Consider the following 26,229-nt stretch of genomic DNA (forward strand, 5'->3'; position numbering starts at 1 on the left):
TACATTTGTATACATCAAGTGGACTTGGCACAGTCCGCTAAAGACAAAACAGGAGGAGCACATCCTGATGTCCTGTTGAAGAAACAGGTCCATACCAGGCTCATGGAAGTGGTGTCAGGGATCCAGATCGTCTAAGGCATGCAGTCATATTACCGTAGCAACACAGCAGTGTTATCTGGGTGACAAAGCTGAATCTCAGAAAAGGGGAAAAAAAAAAAACACGTGGGAACATGTGGAATCGTAAGCCAACATTAGCCGTTTCCTTTTTTGTTTGTTTGTGCTTCTCAACCGACTGAATTTAAAGTGGACTTTCGATTGTTTTAAAATGTGGTGACAAGAACATTCAATACAGCAGTTGTGCTTAAGATTCTCAGTGGCACTGGTTTACACTTCAAATGCTGTTGTGAACACATTAGATCTCGGTTAAGTGGAAGAAATCCTCTGTATGGAACAACATAACAAATATATGGAAAATCAGATAAACATATTTAGGCTGCAGCGCTGAATCGTCTTCCCCTTTTATGAGTCACATGAGAGAAAAAAAACAAATCAGATGCACAACAGAAAATTTCAGACACCAGTTTTGTGTAGAATGACTTCAACAGCTTAGATATGACACGCAGAAAGTCCTACAGACACCTCAAACTGTCAAAAAGTCCTGTGTTGTGCACATTTGTCACATTAAGGCAACAAAAGACGGAAATCCTAACATAACAGCAGTGACCTTAATTTTAAGCTAACTTATACGGCAGACCGTTTTTTTTTTAAATGCAAGACAGACCCAGTGAGCTTGCAAGACTGACTGCCTCATGTCAAGCTTCAGATTTTAAGGCCCAGTTGACAGAAAGGTTGTACCAGCACTGACCACAGGAGGGCGCTGAGAGGCTGTCGGTATCTGCAGATCAACAACCTTTTGAAAACAGTAGTGTCATGGGAAACATCTCATTTCTATGAGCCAACACAAGGTGGCAGCATGGAGACAAATGTGCAGTTTGTGTCCATAAACAAAGCCCATCAGGGTGTGCTCAGTTCCAAACTGTATTTTCGCTACACAAACAGTCTGCTAAAGAGTTTCTTTCCAGACACAAATTATTTTTTACTAACAACTATAAAATTTAAAATTCTTTTTTTCTGTCATTCTGTTTTTTTCTTTTTAAAAACTCCAGTGTGCAAGATGGAAAATAACACCCGACTTGGTTATTAAAAAAGAAGAAGAAGATGCAATAATCACAGTAAAAACCTCCACACGGGAGCTTTTGGGGTTCTTCGTATTTCGGCGCGCCACCTCAGATGGGCAGACGAACAGAACGGGTCACGCGACTCCACCGAGGACAGCAACACACAACTGGACCACATTAACAAGCACGCGTTTGGACCAACAAGACAAGAACAAAAAAAAAAAAGAGGCCAGACTGAACAGTCTTGTCAAAAGCAATCAGTGGCTAAAATCATTCTAAAGGCATCACAGATGCAACAATTGGTTGAAAAAGAATAACTGACCCCCCCATTCCAAGAATCAAACACGCCCGGTCACTGAATGTCCTCCATGCTGCGTGACGATCCAAAATGCTCCTGTTAGGCACAGTGATGTTCCCCTGTTCTGTCTGACGCTACCTGATGGGACACGAGGTGAAACTAAAATTCTTATAATAATAAGAAATAATCCCTTTTTGTTGCTCAGGAGAGGACAAAGACATAATCTTTAGGGTGCTTGGAAGGTGGAGCGCTCATCCATCCTTTTTCATTCAGCACGTCTATGTTCGGATTTGCTGAGAGGCGAGTGCAGACAGATGTTGGTGGGCGTGGCTACTATGCTTCGCCACCTGTTTGTTTTCTACTGTCCACTGTTAAAACTGGAGTTCACACTACTGCAGCTTTCCTCATAGGAAGGTGGAGGCTCTGTAAAACACAAAGGCAACAAAGTCAGTGACAGAGGGCTGAAGTAGGTTAAGGACTTGTAGGATTACAGAGTATAAATTGATCTTGATTCACAAATCATATCGGTGTATGCATATGTAACTCACTGGTTTAGCAGTTCCACACTTGGAAGCACTTCCAGTGTAAAATAATCCAACACCTGGCTTGAAGATGCTAGTTTTACCAACAGGCCAAAGAACGCTTACAGGGTGTATAAAGTACTGGAAAATTTAACCCGGATCACTACGTCGTAAGCGCCGCAGAACAAACCAGAAATAGTTTGAGACATCAAACAAAGTCATAGAACTGTGTAGACCGAGTGCCAGCAGTGCATCAACCAACCAGATTTGTCCACAAAACCTCAGATACCGAGACAAAAATCAGACAACCGCACGCACGTATGTGTGGAATATGTTTTTAAGCACCAACCATGTGGGTAGTCACAGCTGCTGTACTCTGGAGGGAGAATGAGCGAACAGGAAGTGGGGATTGGAGTCACATTTCCCTCAGTGAAGAAAGGTATGGTGGCTCCAGTGGACAGGCAGAACAATGGAGCGGAGGCGTCAGGTCGTCCGTGGCTGGGAGGCAGCACGCCGCCCGCCGTGTGGCTGAAAGCGCTGGGAGACATGGTGACCAGCGGCACCGAGGGATCCTGCTGCGAGTGGCTTTTGGTGGGAATCTCTTCACTTGCCACCCCCCCTGCGCACAGCTCGTTGTCTAGCTCCTCCTCCACCGGCGGGGCGCTGGGCGTCACCCCTGCTGCACCGCCTGCCCCAGCTGCATCGCAGAGGTCCGCTCTGGTGGGCACGGGCCTCGACGGAGACAAGTTCACAGGTATGTTCCCGATGTAGATGGGCAAACTGACGACTGCTTCTGGCGATTTCAGGGACACCTGTAACACAAACAGGGATCATATTATTCAAAAAATATATATTCGAATTTCTGGATCGTCAGTGACACCAAAAAAAAGAATGGCGCTCTCACACTGCTGATTTTCACCTGCTCAGACCACAAAATGCTGCCATTTAAAGCCTCAAGTTAGAAAAGAAACACATTCTTAAAGCATTCAGCATCTCAGCAGAGCGTTTGCAGTGTACTACATGTGATAAACACACATTTATCTGTATGTTTAGATTTTTTTTCAAATATTTCCAACATGTTTTTTTCTACAGTGGCTTCTTTAAAGTATGGGAAAGAAAGAAACAAATCAGCTGAAAAACCGCAAGAGAAGAAGTAAATATAACCTGAAGCAAAGTTGATAATCACAAAAATAATACAACGCCAACTAACAGGCAAGCCTCGACAGTGAGTTTACGAGTGTGTCATCAATAATTCAGTAGTTTCAGTCCACAGTCCATCAGTATCGTACAGAAGAATATTATTTCCCACACACACACTGACCTGAATGGAATAATCAATGTTTATGAGGCTGCAGCCGGCAAGTGCTGACTGAGGAAGAGGAGGGACGATGATCTGCTCCCTCCACTCCGCGTGTTTTCCTGCCTTCACTCCGGCTCCCTCCACCTCTGCAATGGTCCGCAGGTCACACACAGGCCGCTTGGTTTTGTAGGTCACTTTCTGGTGAGACAAACGCACAGACATTAAAACATGCGACCACTTCACACTCCTTTAACGAGACGCTCGAAAGAGGAACTTTCATCAAGAAAACATTTATGCCATAAAAGCACCAAACTCCAATGAGCTGGATTCTTTTTGGATTTTCTGTTCCATTCGAAACTTACCTGTATGAGACTGGCCAGGACGTATCCGGTGTCTTTCCCAGACTTGTTGTGGATCTCAGTGGCTAACCTGATCACCTGACCGGGGACGTAACCTCTCATGTCACTGCAAGTTTTCAGCATCAGGGTCCCTGTCTTCAGCAGGAGGTAGCTGAACTTCTTAGTGGTCACAGCAAATTTCGGATGCTACAGGGACAAAGTTGCAGGGTTAATGCTCATTTATGTGTTGTTAAGGCTTCACTACCTTATGCTTTGCTGATTATTCATCAATCTTAGGTTCCAGGGTCATAATGGCAAGGTAGTGAATTATAAGGAGGGAGCAAAGGAAAACATGCTTCATCTTCTGCTCTGCAGAAACCAAACAAGCTTTGATCAAGACAACAGCTCATAGGATAAAGAAAAGGCATTCCACCATTTGGCATTTTCCCACCTTTTCTATCCAGTCCATCTGTTACTCGGCAAGAACAGAAAGGATGAAACATGAGCATCGAGGTGATGGACAAGTAGAAAGAAATGTGAACCAAACACTTACGTCAACGTCAGGGACCTCATTGAGGTTGAAAGGGTTGAGCAGGTAGAAGGGCCTCTGGGCTTTGTAGTCCTTGGAGAAGCGGGGCGTGTCAATGGCTGCCCTCACAAGGTAAGCAACCTTTCCAAAGGGTCCCTCAAAAGAAGTGGGGACAGCAACTGAGGAGAAACAGAGGCAGAAAAGTTAAAAGGGACCCTGAAGTGAGTTACATGTGAGATGTAACTCAGTGTGAGGTACTACAGGCCATACATTAGCTTATTCAACCCCAGTTCCAGAAAAACCACTGGGACACAGCGTGAAATGTAAAAGAATAACAAAAAGCAATGATTTTCAAATCTTAGGAACCAATATTTTGTTCACAAAAAAACGGCAAAATGTTCAAAGTGAGACATGAAAAACAGAAGTGCAAACATACAGAATTTAGGTCATAGTCCGTATCCAACCACATCTCTATCAGAGCTGTCACCATATATAAGAGGACTTTCAGACTGATCCCGGCACATCGTGTCCTGAATGTAAACACAACAATGAATTTGGGACTCAAGGACAAGACAGAGAAGTGGAAGAAAGAGGGAGGACAGGCTGGAGGGTAGGAAATGTAAGAATAGTGGGATAAAAATAACTATTTGGGGAAGAAGCAGCAAGGCAGAGAGGGAGAGAGAATTGCTCAGAGCCAGTGGGGAGAAAAAACACCAGGTTCTACACATCCTCTGATGCTCTCATCCATACAGATAATCCACATATGAATATCCCAGCAGGTGTATGAAAAGGTGTTTAGTGTGTCGTCCAAATAAGAAACTAAGCAACTCCACCCCCCTCAATACTGTAAAGTGGTCCTTGTTTCCATGATCCTCATTAATATGGTAATGTTGGTGAAGAGGGCCGCAGCTCCAGGGACAGTCTGCAGCTGCTGTCAATAACAGTTACCCAAGAGAGACAGAGTGGAGCTGTTTGATGCAGAGAACCTGGCAGCTCAAACCGAGACATAGATGGAGTGACGGGGGACGCACAAAAACACCAGGCCACCTATCCCTGAAGAGACCCACAACACCCAGCGGCTGAGAGTGGCTGAGAGGCAGCCCGGCCTGTTCCTCCAACGCTTTTTAACAACAGTCACCGGAACAGCTGACTGTCGGTGAAATGTTGGCCGTATAAGCAACAGTTCTTAATGTGAGGGACGTGAGAGCTGAATAATATACTCCAAGAGTTACTGAGGACCACAGATCTCAAAGGCACACCCTGAGGAAGAGTGGGTCACTCAATGTATATTTGTATGACGGCTAAGGACCAACTGTCATCCCGGCTGTGGCGACGAACTTTCAAACAAAAAAAACTTGGGCCTCTTGCACTCAAAGGCTCTACCAACCAGACAAAGATTAGTGAGTGTAATCACCACGTAAGAGAACAAGGAACGTCAGAGGAAGGACAGTGGACTGGAACATCACAACCAAATACAGATTAGAAGTAAAAATTTCACTGATGTCAAAAGATCCCGAGGCCCTAAAAGAATCCAGGCAGTCATGCAACTGCTGTCCAACCCACCCACCAGGCTAAGGGTGTGAGGCAAAGAGCAGAGGATGTGTTAGATGTGCCCCAGCTGACAGGAGCATCAGGAAGAAGATGCATAGGAAGACTGAGAAGTCCCAAAGACTGAAAGAATATCTGGAACAAATAAGTAGTCCCTGTGATAATGGGAGCTTTATGGGCTGTGACGGTGGATTTAGCATATTCTAAGGATAAAGAACCTTTAAACTTTTGACCCTGTGAACCAAAATTGGGAAAAAAACGCCTTAATTTCTTTATGCACAGCTCTGTCAGCAGCCTGGTTGCTGTGTCAGCAGGGGGCAGTAGGAGACACTTGGTTCTGCAAAAAGCCCCTTATCACACTACATGGTAGTTAACATGCCCTGTGCTGATGTTCTCAAGACCAAGGGCTTGTGAGGAAGGGAGGACGAGACATGGAGGCATGAGGACCAAATAAACAGTGACTGCACAACAGGATAGGGGACTAAAAATAACCCAACCCCCTGTGCTACAGCCCACGCATGAGACACTGTGAGAAAGATACCAGACAGACCAGGTGTCACATGTGCTCAGCTAGTCTTTGTCTTATCTGACCCTTTATACTTTACTGTCAATGTACAGGAATTTTGATTTAACGGCATCACAAGTTTGTGTGAACGTGGCCAGGAATAAATAGCATTTCCATGCTGAGGCTTCACAAACCGCCTGCTCCACCCAGCCCTTTAAACATTAACGAAATGTAATTTCCTCACACAGACAGTGACTAATCCGGATGAAGAGGCAAAGGCCTTAGAGCTGAACACTTTGTAAGTTAGCTGGGCTTATCACCTGCATGTTCCTGCCACTGACGCCACCCAGTTCTCTGATAAAAAACAGGTATGTGAGCAAACTCTTACTGGATCTGAGGGCGTGCCCCTGACATGCTCAATCAGATGCAGGGTTAGACTTACCTGGAAGCAGAAACTGGAAAGGGAAACTGTGTTCGCCCGGTGCCAGAGTCCCTGCGAAACAGAGGAGTTTAGAAGCTTCACAGTAGGAAAACAAGAAAATGCAAATGACCTTCATTGTGAAAACGTTGACATTGCTCATGGATTGCGTCCACTTCACATGTCCCTTTGTGAACAGCATCCCAGCGAGGCACCGTGCCTTCAGGGCTCACCTACTTTCCTGCTGGATGGAATTTCTGCCACAAACAGGCTTTGCTCATCAAAGTAAACTGAGCGGAGCCATCCTCTGTAGTTAAGGAATCAGGCAACTCAAGCCAGTCAACCAGAGTCACAGGAAGCGGTACACGGGTCGGTGAGTAACAGCTGACACGTGCACACAGCAGAGTGCAGGCTTTTTTCTCTAAAGAGTTAAGAAAGGATTTGCAGACCCCAACTGATCAAATTAAGCCTTAGTGTTGTCTTCTGAGCTGAGCATCAGCAGGTCACCATCACTGTGCACAGTCTTTGCTTTCAGACTACAGTTAAGAGCCGCACTTTCTTATTTCATGCTCATCAAATTACCAATAAATCCCACAAAAGGCCCTGCATTCATATTGGAACCATTTGTTCTAATGAACTTCAGCATAGTAAATTTGTCTGGGACTATTTTCAGCAGCAGATTAATACGCAATTAGTGCTGCTGTGATCGTTTCCAGCAGCAGAACAGTCCAAGTGAGGGTGACTGAAAAAAACTGCAGTGTGTGTGTGTATTCACCGTCGTGGAGGAAAACGTCAGCTCAGATGGAAACGACATACTGCAACGCTGTTTGGCTGTTCAGGATGCACTTGATAGTGCAACTAATCTATTGTCGATGCTGGTATTTCATTCAGATTCGTTGACAACATAAAAGACCAACGTTTGGACAATTCTCACATATAAAGTTTAAAATGGGAAGGAAAAAAATAAACTATTAGTTCCCCATTAGTCTCATTAGTCTTTGTCTGCATAGACACACCAAATTGTACACACATGTATGTATGTGTATATATATATATATATATATATATATATATATACACACACACACATATACACTGCAGTAATCAATATCTATTAGCACAATCTCACATCTTGCTTTTAGCTGCATCAATTACATGCACCGTTTAGTACGATTAAACTGATACCCAGTGCATGAAAAGCCATTGAGGGCCTTTGTGTCTCAGTCACACTGAGAGCACCTTCAGCCAACCAGCTTATTAATTCACCAGATGAGCTGAAGGCCCAATTAAATTCTCCCGGACAGCAACATGTCTCACCTCATTAGCAGTGGGAACAACTTTTTTCCATCATCATGTTTACTGCAAACCAGCACCGTGCTGCAGCTGCACATGCTCAGGAAGTTGATGACATCAGTTAAAAAGAAAAGTAAAATCAAGCTGTTGTATATTCTTTAATATATCTTTAGGAGCAGAAAAATAACTGACTTGTGATACTGTGAAGCTTGGTGTCAGTGCACCTCTGCTCACTAAAGACACACAGACTGAAGCTTTTAAACTTTCTGCTGTTTCCATTCTTGGTTGCAAAAGAAAAGGCTGAAACTGTAAAATATCAACTAACTGAGCCTGTGTCGAAACGCACAACACATTCCCCTCGAGCTCCACGTTGAGTTCTGCTGTGTTACATTAAAACACCAGCACTAAGGGAGCAGAAACGAGCACGTCTGTCTGTAAGAAGCCCCCTCCGAAGACGGGTGTCAGGCGAGGTGTCAGGCGAGCAGGAGGTCACACGTGAATGACACGTCCTGCGAGTTTGGACGCTGGCATCCTCGTGGAAACTCTGCTGCTCGTGCCGAGTCACGTCAGGGGGGCAAATGGCTGTCACTGGGGCTCAGGACACATTTGCATTCAGACGGTTATGCGAAAGAACCTAAAAGGTTCCACTTTTTTACTTTGTTTCTATCACGAGTGTTGTCACTACGTTCATGTGTTCCACAAATTAGATCACTCTTGTGTCGCCTGGACCGGTCACCGCAGTCTGCCACAGATTTCTCCTCCTTACTCTGGTAAAGTGCCTCCATTGCTCTGAGAAAGCTTGAAAAAAGATTGCTGTGGTTCAAAAGTACTCAATATTGAAATACATTTCCTTCAAAGTTGCATTTCTGGTTCTTCTTTTCAATGCGACTCAGCTTAGTTTTAGCCACATAGTGCCTCAGGGCACTTGAAAGATACAGTCAAATCCAAGCCTATGAGAATCCAATTAATTGTAATCCAATAAAACCAAATTCAATGAAATCAAATTAGTCCATTCGTATCATTCCAATTAAGAAAAAAAGTTGCCTGGATCAAGAAACCAGCAGACTGCACTGGAACTACTCTTTGATTCAATCCCCTGTTCTGAGTTTCAGTTTCTAAATTCATTTTCATTCAGAAATCCTGCAGTGGTTCTGTTGTAAACATGGTCTAAACACACAGCTGTCAGTTCCTCTCCGAAGGAACCACAATGGCACCGACAGCAGCAGCAGGAGGAAGATTTTGCTTCCTGATGGTGATTAACTGAGAACAGTGACAGGATGACGAGCCGACATCACTGGTCTTCACTCTCCTAACCGTCAGGCATCTGTGGCATACCACATTATCAGTCAGCCACAGCGAGCGTCGCTTGCTTTGTGCAAGTGTGTGTGCGTGCAAGTGTGTGTGCGGCGATCCTCTGTCACCCTTCCTGTCTCACTCTTCCCATTTTGGAGAGAGAATAGGATGGGTGGGGGGTACTGCAATGATAAAGGGGAGAACAGAGAGGGGCTGTGGTGCCCTTCTTTATGCCCTTCCTCTGTTCGGAGTGCGCCTGACGCTCAACACTTACACTATGTGGGTGGTTATGTGTTGAATACTCTAAAACGGGGCTAAAACTGTTAAATGTGCTGGATTTTCAGTCCTTCACAGCAGTGTGTCTTTGTCTTTGTCTTTGTACCCAACAAACTCTGCCGGGCAGTGTGAAGCAATGAGAATGTCCGATCTAAAGTGTATAATCATCATGTGTTTTGTACAATATTTCAATGAAAATAAACAGCAGGTGTACTCTCCAAATGTTGTTGTAAAGGTAACAATGGTGCTGAATATTCCAGGATATCTATAGAAACGGTGTTGGCTGAAACATGAGGGAATCTCAGTCTCTGTGGTGTTTTCAGCCGACTTATTCAATGCAGATCTGTGCGATCTGTTTGTCTCACAAACTGTATACACGCTAATCTTCACTATCAAGCAATCAGAATTACAACGTTGAAGCTAGATGTTGTTGTAGCTGCTGCTTTCATCATAATAAGATACATATTGTCGCTGTCACCAGTGACAGAATTGATGCAGAATTCATATACGGACTACAGTGAAGTTGAAGTACTAAGCAGCATGAACTATATTTGTATTTGTGTGAGAGCAGTTTCCAGCAGCTCCACATTGAGCCGCTTTTTTTGGATTACGTGCTCTAATGACAACCATTAACCTCCACAGGCTGATTTGCATTTACAGGCCATTTCACCCCTTAGCTGGGGGCTGTATCTGTAAGACAAAAATAAGATTAAAGATCACACTCGGGACAAATCATCACATCACATTCGCAGTCGAGCGGGACCTCGGTGCCTCAGCCATCCCATCCTCTTTGGAGCATATCCAGCCATCTCACCTTGGACACACTCCTGGACACCCACAGCCATGTCTCAGCTCAGAGGGACTGCTACTGTGACTTTAACTGGTCACTGCAGGGCTAAGAAACCTGCCTTTGGAAGGTTTAGGGAGCTCCGGCAGATTTCCCATAAAGCAAATTAGGTTAAAGGCAGGGGGGTTTCATTCCCATTACACAGTGTTCTTATGGTGGGCTGAAATTAAATGCTCTGCAGTGGAAGTAAAAGACTTCTTTGGTTCAGCGTGTCGTGTGACCGAAACAATGTCAGAAGTGTATTTATATCCACCTGCTCACACTCCCAGAATCTAACTTCTATTGTTGAGCTCCAACAGAACTGTTTTGGCCCACAACCAGGTGCTGCTTTCAGCTACCGCACAGCATTCCGCCGGGTTAAATTACTCTTGAATTAACAGCTTTGCAAGGAAAAAAACGTGTTGATAGCAAACCGCTAAACCTAGCCCTTCAGATGAAAAGAAGGCTTTAAGCTCGGTCACCTTTGTCAGCAACAGACAGCATGCTGTTGACGTACTGCTCCTCCAGACTCCAAGAGCTGTCGTTCACTTTGTTGGAGATCCCACATGAGCCATGACAGTTCACCTTGATGGCTGCGGAGAGAGGAGTAAGAGTCAGTCTGCTGTCTGAATTATATTCACACTAAATACTTACATGTGCTCAGTTAGAAATAAGTATCTTAAAATACTTCTTTATCATCAGTACATCTGCAAAAACAACACTAATTTCCCAGATACTAAAAATAGGTAAATCGATCTGATCGGTTAATATTTTCTCCTTAACTTCCACAACAACCGTGTCCCAGAGCCGCCTTTTGTCAGCAAAAAAGGTGAATTTTAATCACAGTTCCATTAGAAAGTGGTCAGTTTTTAAAGTAGCATTCAATTTGGCAAGTAAATGTTAATGTAAATGTAATGTTATGTTTACGGAGAAAAAAAAGCACCACCTTCTCAAACATGATCCTACAGCCCGATAATCAACCAAATAGGTGAAAAGCTGAGCAAATGACACAATCTGAAAGACCCCCCCCCCCATTTACATAACGAAGTAGAAATGCATACAGGAGTGTAAAAACAGAGACAGGCGAATCTAAAAAGAGAAGGAGGAAATGAATACATTTTAGCCATTTTTAGCCAATTGTATTCATTTTGGATCGTGGCAGTTTCAGTCCTCCATATATTTGCTGTTTTAAAATTGAAAATCGAGTTTGGAAGAGGAAAAAAAGTAGGCCTCATCACTCAGTCCTGCAGAAAAGTCCAGCCCAAAGTTATATATTTTCATTTTTCACTTTTACTCAACTCCTAATCAATAAAGGAGTTGAATCAGAGACAAAAAACACAACTCTCTACTGTTGCTTTTCTGTTTTGGCACAACTAGATGGAAACTCTAAACCAACAGGTCGATGTAAACCAATCAGCACGAGAATGGTCAACAAAGAGGGACAGCCTACATAATGTCTCGGTGTATTACTGCAGTACAGTCCATAAGGTGCGAACAGAAAGTGGATGGTGTTTGTGTCCGTCAACACATGTGAGGAATAACTTTATTAGGAGGCTGTTGTGAGACGGAAGAGGTTGGTGCGAGTAAAAGCACGGTTGCCCCAGATTTGGCTGGGCTGCGATGCAGCATTGGTTGTGCTTCACCTGCGGTATAAAGTTCGGTCTGCATTTTCGCTTGATCATTGTGAAAATTAAGCAAATTATGTAAAAGCTAAGGTCAACACGACCAACACGCAAGCTCACTCACTTCAGCCAAACCTGAATGCAAATGATGAGGTGCGCACAAGATAGGCTGGAGGTTAATGTTCGCTCCTTTTCTCACGCTTATCTCAGACTGAGGGAGGATAGGATCTTCTTTAGTCGACACAAACGTTGTCACACTAACTGACGTCAACAGCACACCGACAACGAGGAAATATGTTCAAGTCAGCGCCAGGAGAGTGCAGATTCAAAGTCTGAACACAGCTGTTCTCTTCCTCTGTGACGATATTAAAACATGAACGATTGCAACGTGAAGACGATCCGTAACGATCTGTCAAACCGCAGAGATCGTGGGATCGTTTGGGGCACATTCTATAAATCGCAGTTCTATGCTGATGCACCGACGCACCAGACGTATTACGTCGTCAACCTGACCGACCAATCACAGCGAATTATGGGCAGTGACGCGCTTTCTTACCCGCCTCCTTGTTTATGTGTGTAGCGGGAGCCGCGTGGAGAGCCATGGCTGAAAGCCAAACGGAGGAGTTGGTTGCTAAAAAAATCCACCTCCATTATATGGAATTGGTTTGGATTTTCCGCAACTGATCAAGCGCAAACAAATGTAATTTCACAGAAACAGTTTGCACGTGGGTGGCAACACGACAAACCTGTTCAATCACTTGAAGAGGAAGCATCCCAAACAGAATGCTGAGAGCTAAACGGCGTGTGGCCCGGCGGCATCGGCACCACAGGGGAGGCAGCAGCTCCCTAAGACCAAAACAGACAACATTATAACAACATTATAAAAGGAGGGGTTCGAACGCCTGCTTCAAGGAGTTGAGCCGCGGTACAGCTGCCCAACCCAAAATGCTTCTGCAACACTGTCTGTTTTTCAATTTCAATTTAAGATTGTGATAAAACCGAAATCATAATTTTATTTTTAAAAAAATCGTGATATGATATTTTGCCATATCGCCCTAGTCTCACCCCCTCCTGCCTCCATCCCCATTTAGTCTCTCTCCTGGTTTGTCTGTGAGGAAATGATCACTCCGATAACACACACAAACAAACACACACTAAAAAAATGTGACAGACGCCGCAGGATTAAGCAGAAAGAGGGCGAAGCCTCAGCGTTATCTCTTGAAAAGCAGACAGACACAGACAGAAAGGGCTAATATTGAAATGTTTGGCCACCGATCTCACGATCCTGAGCTGTTTTTGCTTCCTTTGCTTCAATTTCTACTAAAATGATTCAGTAACAGCTCAAACACAGCTTTTGTCTAATGAGAAACATGTCCATAAAACAACCCAAACACACAGACTGATCTAAAAATGACCACGCCACGACCACACAGTCACACCCATGCAGGACTCTGCTGGCATCAAAAAGCATACTCACACACACACACCCACACACACACACACACGCTCAGAGTGGCAGATGGCTGAGCTCTCCACACCAGCAGGGCTGCTGGCACAGTTTAAAGTAAGAGGATGGACCTCAGTTACCGGTAAAAATGTTAAAAAAAAAAAAAAAAAAAAAAAACGAGGCGGAGCCTCTCATCCAACTGACGTCCATTATTTTGGTCGTTAACTACACTCTGCAATCTGCTCCTCTGACCATCTGTCTCATTCCTGAAAAACAATACTAATGTTTTACTCCAACAGACTTCCCAGAAGCAGCGGTGCGACTGTAAATCACACATTTATGACGGAAAAGAACAGGCATTTCTGCATGGAGATAATGTTTCTAGCTGTGTGATGTGGAATGGGGAAGCGCTCAGCTCAGCCCCTGAAAGGTCAGTGCAGAGATAATCTGTTAATATCCCCAGCAGCAGCAGCAGAGCTGAATGGGAGTAGTTCTGTCACATGAGAGAAGCTGGTTTCCTGTCGCTGAATAACGGGCAGGCCTTTCCACAGAAACAGGGATCCCGTCCAGATGCAGAGATGATGTGTTCCACCGCAAAAATCCCAGAGAGACGGAGCGCAAACCAAAACTTCTCTTTAAAATTCTTTTTCCCTGCATCCAGTATGATCATATGTCCGTGTGAGAATGTAAAAGAGGAGAGAAGAAGCATCCAACCTGGCAGACATCATCCAACTACGCGACACTGACTCTGGTGTCATGTAAGAGGGCACATGGGGAAACACATGGAAGCGGTAAGGGAACGAAACTTAGCAAACAAACCAATATAACACAGAACAAGTTGCAAGAGCCTTCCTATCTTTTTTCTTTCAAAGCAAACAACGGTGCAGATAACTGTCATCATCTTTGCAGGCTGAGGCCTCAGATAAAGATCTTCATTTCCTCTCTAAGCATGGCTTCCCCTTACAGTTAACTGTCTAAACACTCTTTCTGAACATTTCACTTCCCAATAACATAGATTTTGATGAGACGAAAGACAGTAACAATCAACAAAACCCAAAAGGGGATTTTCACAGCGTAGCCCACATCGAGTGCAATCATCACACTTTACATTGTTTTAAAAAAACTGATAGCTTCAGCATCCGTTGGATGGACGGATAGGAGAGTTATTAGGTGTCTATGAAGGCTGAGCTGCGTTTCATGGGACAGTTATTATCTATACCAAAGATATCCATTAAAATGTCATGACTGGTTCCAGCTAAATTGTCTGTTGTCAGGGACCTCAGCTCATGAAGTTATACTGTCTATAGCCCAAGATTACAGACTCTGCCCACTGGGAGGAGCAGTGAAGGTAAATAGTGACATTGTAAGGTGCTACAGCATGCTCAGCAGTAACTTCCACATAAACCTCCTGTGATCAGGGGTGCATCTATTCTGAAACTGAGATGCAGCTGCCTCCCTTGCTACTCGACGCCAAAACGGCTGCCGTTCGTCTGTCCCGGTTGCTCAATAAGAAAAGGACATGGTTGCTGTTCCATAGGTTGTGAAGCTCTGATGCTGCCTTCTTTACCAAACCTGGGAGTTTGAAGCGCGAGCACAGAAAGTTATGCCAGGGGCCAGTTCTCCACAGAATAATCCACAGCCTGAATGAAAACAGACAAGTCGGAAGTTTGAGGCAGGCCAGCAGCAGAGCGTGCTCTGACTCAGCAGCTGCCTGGATCTGCCGGCAACACTGGAGTCTGTCCTGCTTCCCTCCACAGTTCAACGAGCGCGTCTGTGGGAAGTGATGACCTCAGTGCTACTAATCATTAGGCTGCATGGACTAAGACTGTGTGGGCGGACAGAGAAGGTGTTATCAATAGTGTTTCCAAAACTAGCTGCCAAAACGTGACTACTATGGTTTACAGCATCAAAGTGCCCTCTCATGCCATGCTCTGCCGTGAGGTATTCCAAACAAGGAGTATATTTAACGATCCGCTTTCACACAAACAAGTTCTTTAAATACACGACTGAAGGGGAGAAAAACGACTTCAGCAAACAGCCCCACCAGACGGTGTAATAGAAAGGGCTGGCAGTGTAATGTGTCGGAAAATTAGTCAGCGTGGGTGTTGGTCGCTCTCTGCTTACACTCATTAGAGTTCAGTTTCTGCAGACAGCGGCGCAGAGGAACACCAAGTCGAAACAGACCAGGGAGGAAACCGCAGCTTCATCCCAACTCTGATCAGGAGATAAGCCCAACTAAAACTGAACGTCATTCATACATTCCAAGATAATGGCGTGTGGGAACTCCAGCAGCAGTGCTGGTGTGAGAAACAGTGTAAATGTTACAGCTACGCTGTGCCTGCTTTACTCGGGGTAAACAGGTGTATTCGCTTCAGAATGTCTAAGTTGGAGAATAAGATGTGCTGACACGCTCTTATTTTTTTAATGCTTCTAAAACTTGTAAGAAATATTTTTGCTTTTCTTTGGAAGCCCCAGAAGGCCCCACCTTTTTGTACCACAGGCCAGTAATCCGATGCTACTCTTACTACCGTCATTAAATCTTAAAGCGCTTCAAACAATTAGTCCCGCTCACTTTTCCTGCATCTCTCCCCGCTAATGCCTCTCAGTGAAAGCCGTCAAACGGAGCCACCTGATCTTATGATCTACCAGTCCCAACTGTAAGGGAATCCCCCCCCAGCCAGACAGAGCCTGGTCTGTTCGTTCAGACAAGTCCTCGGATGCCAGTTCCAAAGAAGAAATGCTGCTTTGCGAGCTGCTCCAAGGATTAAAAAAAGCAGGATTAATGCACAGTTCAATGCACACTGCAACAGGACTGATCAGTTCGTGTTAGCGTGTGTCTGAGTTTGGCCTGAATCGGTCTGGAGGACGAAGCAAACCTTCAAAGGGTTTGCATGTGCGCATAAGAGGCTTATGCTGCAGCATTTACATCAGGAAACCAGTAGATGTATAATCTGTACTTACTGTACTTGTAGATATGACAAGCTTTATGTTGATTCCATTCTAAATTGATACTCGATCTAACACGACTTCCGACTCAGTGTTTTGAGTTTTGATCCCAAAGGATTTTATTCAAAACTATTTTTAATGCAGTAAAAAAATGAAAAGAAACGTATTGTTTTTAAAGAAGCATAAAGTAAGGCTGAAAACAGGGTGGCTACATTTTACCTCCCAGTTCTGCAGAACGCACCATCTCCATCACAACATGAGAGGGCCGACACACGCTCCAACTCTCCACGTGCACCTCAACGCCACAAAAACATTTTCAGGACTCACAAAAAGCCCATTTAATATACGCTCTCTGCCAGATTAGGATTACTTTTTATTACATCCACGCCAGGAGAGACTTCCACGTATGCGATCCCCTCGTGACAATCAGCGCTGTCCTCGGGTGACCTGATCCCACTTCACTGCAGCACTGTTCTGAGAGCAAAGCGGCTCGTTCTATGTGATCCAAAAACGTTCAACTCATTTATTATACAATGCGTTTAAAACATGGGTTCATATTAATTACCCCCGCAAAAATGCTGATGTGACACAGCAACACAAGTACTTTCAACCTTTCAACAGAGCTGTGCTCACTCCTGTGAGCTAAAAACGTGGGACATGCAGGTACATATATTTAATATATCAATGAGAGGCGTCTTTCCCTCGCTGGTGAAGCAGGTCAAACAGAAGCGGCAGGCCTGGGGCTCCTGCACAGCCACGGCAGACGAGCTGCAACAGCTCTGCTGCTTTATTTGGGTGAGTGGTGACAAACCGACAAGTAAAACACACCGAGTGTAAGCAGCTTCCCAATAACCACACACACTCTATTTCCCACGACTGTTACGTACATATACGTCAACAAGGCCATGTCTTGTGTAAGGCAGCATGACCAAAACAAACACAGCATTCTAGTTTCAGACAAAATAAGGATATGTGTGAAGATCAAAGGCACAGCCATAAAATAAATCCGACAATGTGTTGGTTTACATGTAAAATTAATTCATCTGAAAACTAAAAGGTGTTTCTGTCACGCTGAAACTGCACAGATCCGTGTCATAGAGCTCAAGCGGTTGGAGCCTCTGTTCAGTTTTATTTCACTAACACTCCAAAATCCAGATATTCAGATTAAAATGATACAAACTCACAAAAGAAGAAGGCCGAATAGCCTCTTTCCCAGCTGTCTTTGACAGGAGAAAGCAATGAGAAGTTCAGGCTTTTTAAACCTCTTCAGTCAGCATAATTTACAACCAGACAACGGCAGCAAAAGGACTTTCTGCTTATTTAGCTAATATATGATGAGCTCCACTAAAGACCTGGACACCAACTTTGTCTGTTTGTTCAAAATGAGCTTGTTTGGACATAAGAGAATAAAAGGAGAAAAAGCTGACCAAAAGCAAAACTAAGAGACTTCCGTCAGAGGCAGTTACCTTTTGAGGTTTATTTACTTTATTTACTTGAGGTTTATTTTAACCGAGTCCATCTGTGTGGACGTCAATGAGCTCAATGATTACCTCATATCAGCATGCCATAAACCACCTTATCTACCAGCTGACAAGTTTTCTATCTTTCGTTTCTCCACCACATAAAGCAGCCAACGTTTTGTTCCATGACGACAGAGGAGTGCCAGTGTCTGCACACTGCTTTTCTTATGTCGCTGCACAGGAAGTGGAATAGTGTTTTCAAGAGGAAGAGGGGAAGCGGCGAGGGGGGGTCTGAGCTTTTTCAGAGGGAAATGGTAAGAGAATCTTCTGACAACAGACCTGAAATACAGAAAAAATATCAGCTGTGGTGTCAGACAGCACTTTGGTGACGGAGGTTAAAGGATGGATATAATTAACATGACTAAATCTTCGAGGCAGAGGAGCAGCTGGTGCTGAGACTCACAGCTGACAGCGTCCCTTCAACAGGCACAATACAGTGACTGATGAAGTTCATGTGGATCAATGCCACCCGCCCACACTGAAGGGCACCGGAGAGAATGGAGTCGCTCTGAGTCACTGTTATTCTCACTGTGTAATGATATGCTACACTTCTCATTTTAAGACAAAAGATGTCAAAGGGATTAAAACCCATTCCTTAGACTGAAGTTTGTGAACTCTGTGCTTCATAAGAAGCAAGGCGCACATCAACAAAATACTTGCTGCTGAAAGGTCAAAAGCAGGAGGCCTGCTCTCACGGACTTGGGCTGGGACTCGGTGCTGGGGTTTCACCCCGGCTGTCTCATGCATGCCTCTGGGTGTCCAGTTCTCCTCCTTTCCCTTCTGTCTTCTGGTGGAAGCAAGAGGAAGGGAAGCGGGAGTGGGAGCGAAACCCGGAAAAGGAAAATAACAAACGCACAACAAAGATAATGAAAATCACAGAGAAGTGGCTCACTGCCTCTTTGTGAAAGAAGCTGACACTTTTTCTCTCAAGAGAAAACAAAACTGACTGAATAACCAGGAGCTACTCAGAGAACCGTGTCTGCATGATCTGGAACTGCTTCACAAAGACCAATCAGATAAGTTGGGGTTAACTGGGGGAAAACCTTGTAGTGTGTTACCCCCTGCCGCAGATCAGCTGTATAGTGTGACCACACCAGAACTTCAAAACTCCTGATCACAAGAGAAAAAGCTGTAGTGTGAAAAGTACAACGATCCACCATCACTGAAAACATCGGCTTCATAGAGCCGTTCCAGCATTATTACACATACAGTCCCTTTTCCCCTCTTTTTGGTTATCGCTTCCAGGACCTTTTTATTGGCCTTCACAGAAACCAACACCTACTGAGCACTCATCACACACCCCGCAGCTACCCGCAGCTAACCCTTAGCTGTTCTTAATAAATTCTTTGCTGAACTGACTGCTGCCATGTGGACATGTGAGGGCTTGTCCGGGACAGAACAAACATGGTCTTAAAACCCACATTCATGGAGGAAACGCACAGTTTCTAAATCAAAGTGGCACTGACACTGAAACGGGGACTAACAGTGTGGTTTTGAAATTTTGCTGCTTGTGCAGAAAAGCAGCGGAAGTCAAAAACGGTTGGTCATAAACAAATTGATTCAACATGTGATCAACGACCCGCAGACCTAACAAAAGAGAAGAGTGTGTGTGTGTTCCATTAACAGAGAAATGAGAGGGATAACCTTTGCTAACCCTAACCCATAAAGATTCACAGTGAAAAGGCCCCAAAGATGAATACGACTTCATGTGAAGTGACAAACGTCCTGTTGTACAGGTCCTTCTCCACAACTGCCTCAAGAAAGGATCAATGTATTTGTGTTGGAGCCTGACTTAGGCTGTTCCAGATGAGAAAACTGATAAAATGTCCATAGAAGCTGAGCCAAAACATACACATCTCTTATATCAGGTGACTGTACACACTACTAAAGGCTGGGGAACAGAGTGAGAGGAAGCAAAACCCTACAGACAGGCTGACTCTGCCCTCCACCTCAGATCTATAACTCATCCTTCCACAAAGAGGCATCATCTGCTGCTCGAGTGATTTCCTCTCATATCCTGTCTCAGAAACGACAGAAAATACATTTTGAGCTCTTGTTAAGTTCTAAAGCAAAGACGATTGAGTCAGTTGACGAAGTAACACCACAGAAGGCTTGTTTGGTACTTCCTTGTTCTGTGGCTTTCCTCCAAAGCAGCGGCCTGTGAAGCAGCTGTGAAAGGAAGAGCCACGTGGGAGTTGTAGGATTTCAGCCTTTTAAGCAATGTGGACCAACACAGCCCTCTTTCTCCGTTTGTTCTGGACATTAATACTCAAAATAACAAATGCATCTTTCTTTAACACAGTAAAAATAGTTTTAAGGCAGCCACACACACACGTACTTCCCCTTTGTGAGATGAAAGGGTTTACCATCTGCATTTTAACAACAATCCTATGAAAGAGGAAGTACAATCTTTTTTATTTGTACACGTCAAATGTATCAGCAAAGAATGACACGTTAAAATAAACCCCGGACAAACAAAACACTTGTCATTATTTTCTGAACAAACACACAAGGCGAAAAGTGTCGAAGCAAAGTGTGAAAAACCGAGTGTCATTCATCAGCTGGTCGAACCAGTTTAGCAGAAGAAACATGAAGTAATCGCTTTCTGTATGCCGTTATCAGACTCTTCCATCATCGTGGACATCACTCCTCTTTACAATGTCGTTTGAGTTATGCACAGGTCCCAACCCAGCATTTTAATCAGGGTGAGGTCTGGATTGTGACTGGAACACTGGAACACCTGGTCCTTATTTTAAAGTAGATTTGCTGCTGTGTTTGGGATCATTGTCCTGTTGCGTGATCTAAGTTTGGCCAAGCTTTAGCTGTTGGGCAGGTGGCCTCACATTGGAAAAGTCAGCTCAGTGACTGCAGGGTGCCCAGGTCCTGTGGCTGCAAAACTAACCCAAATGATCAGCCCTCCACCACCGTGGCTCACAGTTGGTGTGAATAGCGTAGAATAGAAAACACTTTATTCATCTCCTGTGGGGGAAATTCAGAATGAGGCATTAATGCTGGTATTCTGTGTTTGGTTTCCTCCAAACGTGCTGCTGTGCATTATGACCAAACATCTCCACTTTGCTCTGGTCTGTCCAAAGGACATTGTTCCAGAAGTCTTGTGCTTTGTTCAGATGCAGCTTTGCAAACCTAAGCTGTGCTGCCATGTTCTTTTTAGAGAGAAGAGGCTTTCTCCTGCAGCCCTTCCAAACAAGCCATACTTGTTCAGCCTTTTTAGGGGTCTAGCAGCGAAGCTGCAGAACCCTATTGTTTTAGCTGGTATTCCTATTATTATTGATCTACTTTCCGCTGCAATTGAAGTCTATGGCAGCCCCATTAACGCAATGGTAAAAAGTTGTGAAATTTGGCCCATATTTTTAGGACCATCCCATTAGCAAACTCAACAATTTTGGTGCCCAAAATCTAAACTCTCTAGCGCCCCCAACACGTCAAAGTTTGAAGCACATTCAGCTAAATAACTTTTGACTCGTGTGTCCGAATTTCAAAAACAAGGCATCGTTGGAATCCTTGGATCATGACGATTCCAACGCACCCTATGACGTCATTTTCCGTCTAACTAGATTTTCCGCCATCTTGGATTTTGTTGAAAACCTTAAAAAATTTTCACAGGTCACAAATTTTGACCAATTCTCATGAAAATTGGCACAGAGTATCTTTGGACCAATCCGCACAAAAGTTGCTCGTTTTTTACTTCAAATTTGACTTTTTTCAACCAGTACATCCAATCAAAGTTGATGGCGACTACGCCAAAAAGCACGTGAGGCCATATCTCAGCAACAGTTTAATCTTTTGACATCAAACTCATAACACATATTCATAACTCGATTTTGAAGAGGCCCAAGAATTTTGGAGACCTTTGACTTATAGGTGGCGCTATATTTAGAAAAAATGCATTTTTGGTCATATCTTTGGACCCGTTTGTTCAAATTTTCACAAATGAGGTACCGTTGTTATCCGTGGATATAGCCGAGGTCAACGAATCCTATGACGTCATCGCGCCATCTTGGATTGTCCGCCATTTTTAATTATGTCAAAAACCTTCAAAACGCATTACAGGTCACCCAGATTGTCTGATCTCCACGGGACTTGACATATAGAATCTTCAGACCATGCCCCAAAAGAGCTATCATGTGAAATTTTTATATTCACTTCCGTTTGCCCGTAGCAGCTAATCAAACTCAGCAATGACGCGCCAAACAGGACGTGAGGCCATATCTCAGCAACCATTTGATCTTTTGACATCAAACTTCTAACACAGACTCATGACCAAGTCTTTAAGAGGCCCAAGAAGTCTGTTGCACTTCCACCCAGTGGAGGCGCTATAAGTAGACAGACTGCATTTTGCTCATAGCTTTGGAGCCGTCTGTTCAAATTGGACAAATGAGGTACCGTTGGAATCCCTGGATGAAGACGAGTTCATTTCAAACACCAAACTTGGTCTATGGACTCATGATGCCTTCCTGAGCAGCCGCAGGCTTACCTGCTGTTCTGCTAGACCCCGTATCGCTGCTTGCAGCTATATTTCTATTTGTGCTGTCATGAACTTTAACCTTTAACATGCAAACCGAGGCCTGTGGAGTCTGAGATGTAGCTCTTGGGTTTTTATTTGCAATTTCTCTGAGCCTTAATGAACTTGCTGGGATGTCCACTCCTGTGAAGACTGACAGCTGTCTTGAAGGTTTTCCACTGGTGAAGAATCTGTCTCTCTGCAGAACGATGCACAACAAAAAGTTTGAAAATGTGCCAGATTGATGGGCAGCAACTGTTGCTTCTCTAAGATCACTGCTGGGGTCTTTCCTTCTTGGCATTGTGTAAACACACACCTGTAAACTGCTAAAACTTCAGCTTTTACAGCGGTGCTCACACTGGCTGATGATCAGTTCAAGTACATTTTGTTAGCACAATCTGGATGTTACTTCCTGTCCCAATTTCTATGGAAGCAGTAATTGGAGAATTAAGGGTTTTTCACAAACTACTTTCGGTACAATAAATTGTAGTGTAATATGCTCAATATTGTTCATCTAAGGTTGCATTTACCACATTTCACGACAAGGTTAGACCAAAGTAATTTCCTTTTCATCACCCATTCATTTTCTGTAGGTTAATTGGGGCTATATCAAGCTGGTTTATAGCAGGTACATTAAACCCAATTTATGGTCGTGGGGGAGCCTATCCCAGCTGTCATTGGGCCACATAGAGCCAAACGAGACACACAAGCATGCACGCTTACACTCAGTCCTATGGACACTTCAGAGTCACCAACTAACCTGACGTGCATGTTTTTGGATGGTGGGAAGAAGCCAGAGTGTCCCACGCATACACGGGGGGGGGGGAGAACATGCAAACTCAACACAGACAGCCAGCTGGGATTTGAACATGGAACCCTCTTGTTGTGAGGCAACGGTGCTAACCACCACACCACCGTGCTGTTAATTCTAAATCTAAACAGGGTGTGCGCCCTCTTATTCAAAGGACTCGCCGTCAGGCATTAGGAGACCGGTCTTATGATTTTGTTGCTGATAATTTATCCATCTGCAGGTTAAAACTGCATTTTGGTGCATGTTCAACATTATGTGCAAATACTCACTTTCATTCACACATTCCTGACTCTGCTTCCACCGCTGTCTTTGTAAAGGAGCTAATCAATAGAAACGCCGTCTAATGGTGTCTGTCATCAATAATGGAGTCCGGCTCAGCAACTTTCAGCACTTAAGTTGTAAGAAAACTTACATCTGCTTCATGAAACTGAAATTATTTCATCATGCCACCTGATAACTGGAGACAACAGACTCGCACTGCTGTTTGAAAGAAAAAACACAAATCAAACTACACAACGATCCAACTTTGTCACGTTTTTTCATTTAAAGCAGCGTGATCTGGTAAGATCATGCGGAGCCACAATCTAATTTGATGCAGACTGGCACTTCTATCCTGCAAAATATCTGAGGATAGATTCTGAGTTTGTTAGATGAGAGAAATGCGGCAGATTTACTTTAATCAAAGAAATACAACAATCCAAATGTACTGTAAAACAAGCGATGGGTTGCTTCTCTGCATAATTAAGCAATAAGGTCAGAAACTATTCAATCAGAAAGTTTTGTTGCCGTTTGTATGAATTAATGTCCATTATGTTTCTAAAACTGTAAAACAAACTAAAGAAATCAGTCTCGTTATTATGTCCTCTCCAAGTCTGCATCATCATTGTCGCCATTCTACGTACAGCACAAGGAAATGGTCAGATTATAATCATTACGACTCATCACTTGATCGAATCAGACATTCTTACCTCTCCGGTATTCTGTCCTGAAAGCAGAACAAAGAAAGCACACATTTCCCTGCTTCAGCATGATTCAAGCTGCCCGGCTGATGGAAACATCAGCGGCCCGAAGCTGAGAGGAGTGATGTCAGACGACAGGCTTAATGCAGCCTTGGAATTTACAGTAGTCAAGGTGAGAGTCCAACTCTCTCTTCAGCTGGAGTACTTTAGCGAATGAGTCACTAAAAGACTCTGAATAAGAGACAAAAAACGGCAAAAAATGATTCACAAACCCCAGTCTTTCAGAGGCGAGCCTCAGCCTCGACAAAGAAAAGAAAACCCCAGACACTTTGGCTGCGGTGCGCCATTAAACACACACTGATCATGACAGAAGATGGACAAGCCTGATTCTATTCATCTGAAAGAGACGGGAATGAGATGTGTACAGAGATTTCAGCAAAAGAACGAGCTGAAAGTGTCTCAACACTTTTGCCATTCACCAGTCAGCCTGCGGTACATCTCCACACAGAACTGCAACAGCCTGCTCCTTATCTGCGATGAATTCTTCAGTCGATCACACCCTTATTTGTTCCATTGGTGTGGACTCTTTCCCATACAGTGCAGCCTGAGGGCCCAGCAATGTAATGAACCCTAACAACTTTATGGGCATATTCACTGAGACCAAAGCGCAAACGGATCTCTTTTTATCAACATTTGGGTTTTTCTTTATTCATTCACCCATTTTCAAAGCCAGTTGGCACAAAAGAAAAATCATGAGTAGTATCTCACACTTCGTTGTAGATCAGATTTCAGACTCCTTACAAAGAAATAAAACAGACCAACGAATGCAACAGATATATTGTTCCAGTTGCTCCAAAGCTCATCTAAATCTCTCCGCCTGCCCTTCACCTTAGCATCAAGTGACTTCACTCAACTGAGGGAGGCTCGCCTGCTCGAAGGATGGCCCACGTTTGTCACAGCAAAGCAGGGTTTAATGCAGGAATAGCATTGATGTTAGTGTGGTAAAGTTATGAGGCCTGACGGTGTAACAGAGCTCAGCAGGAGCTCTGACCTCTGCTGTGCCCTTCTGCTTCAGGTCAGCTGTGCATGATGGTGAATTAATCTGGTTATGTCAAACATAGAAGCAGAGCAACTTGACAAGAAATTTCATCCACATATATATAGGCTATATATAGATTTCCCCCTTCATTTTACACTTAAAAGGCAATGAAATGAGAGTAGTTCTATTCCTTCACCTTACCTACCATTGTTAAACTTTACAGAGAGTCCCTTTTTATTTACAGTCCCTGTCAATTATCATTCCACTGTACCAAATTCCCCTGAAGAGGTGGCTCAGTAACAGATAGCAGAGGTGAATCCCACAAGGATCACATACAATGGATTCTTTGTTTACTCCAAAAGCTGCCCTCCACCTACTTCCCCACCCGATGTGTAACTGTTTAAACGAGTTCACCTGACATACTGGCATTAAAGCGCCCTGTGGAAGAAGTGCATTTATGAACACATTAATGTATATAGCACCTGTTGTTCTGCTTTTCGGATGTTTCTCCGCGGTTAAACAATGCAGGGAGTCAATGTGTTGAGGTTCAGGACGTGGGCTTTAAACAGCCTGACTTCAAACGGCAGCGCAACACTTTAGCCAGCGGCGTCAGTTATGGAGGACGTTGCACCCAGTGCGTGATGTCCGCAGCAAATTCCGTCAAAAACCGCAGGACGTGCGGTTAAATCGGCTGCCACATGAACAGCAACCTGTCCCGCTGTCTTAAATGATTCCCTGCGTTCATCATCACGAGGTAAAAGTTTATTCACATGGAGTCCCTCCGCGCGCTCTGCTGAACCAGGCGGTGGAAGACACGCTGGCACAAACAACTGTTCCTCTCCCTTTCTTCGAACAGTGATGGAGGGAGACTTACCTTTATACTGCAGCGAGTTGCTGGTTCGTATCTTCACAGTTCCGCTTATATACTCTCCCGGGCCGTAAACCACCTTATTGTTGCTAAAAGTGATTTCAAACGCTTGTAGCTTTCCCATGGCTCCTTCCTACTCCGCCGTTCTGAGTCTGTGCTGCTGCGCTCTCAC

The 26,229-nt window shown here is 44.2% G+C and overlaps 1 protein-coding gene across 1 annotated transcript; it reads right to left on the bottom strand.

The window, feature by feature from the left end:
• Positions 1 to 1,666: 1,666 nt before the first annotated feature.
• arrdc1b (arrestin domain containing 1b) lies at positions 1,667 to 26,229 on the bottom strand. The gene is made up of 9 exons (XM_072371615.1): positions 26,064 to 26,229; positions 10,806 to 10,916; positions 6,660 to 6,710; positions 4,189 to 4,343; positions 3,660 to 3,842; positions 3,319 to 3,495; positions 2,347 to 2,809; positions 1,791 to 1,899; positions 1,667 to 1,758 (listed from the first exon to the last, which is right to left on the bottom strand). Exons 1-8 carry the CDS (start codon positions 26,179 to 26,181, stop codon positions 1,835 to 1,837), a joined length of 1,323 nt encoding a protein of 440 aa, XP_072227716.1. The 5' UTR covers positions 26,182 to 26,229; the 3' UTR covers positions 1,667 to 1,758; positions 1,791 to 1,834.

The sequence above is a fragment of the Leuresthes tenuis genome, unplaced genomic scaffold (assembly GCF_036924035.1).
Source record: "Leuresthes tenuis unplaced genomic scaffold, fLeuTen1.0.hap1 SCAF_19, whole genome shotgun sequence".
Taxonomy (NCBI): domain Eukaryota; kingdom Metazoa; phylum Chordata; class Actinopteri; order Atheriniformes; family Atherinopsidae; genus Leuresthes; species Leuresthes tenuis.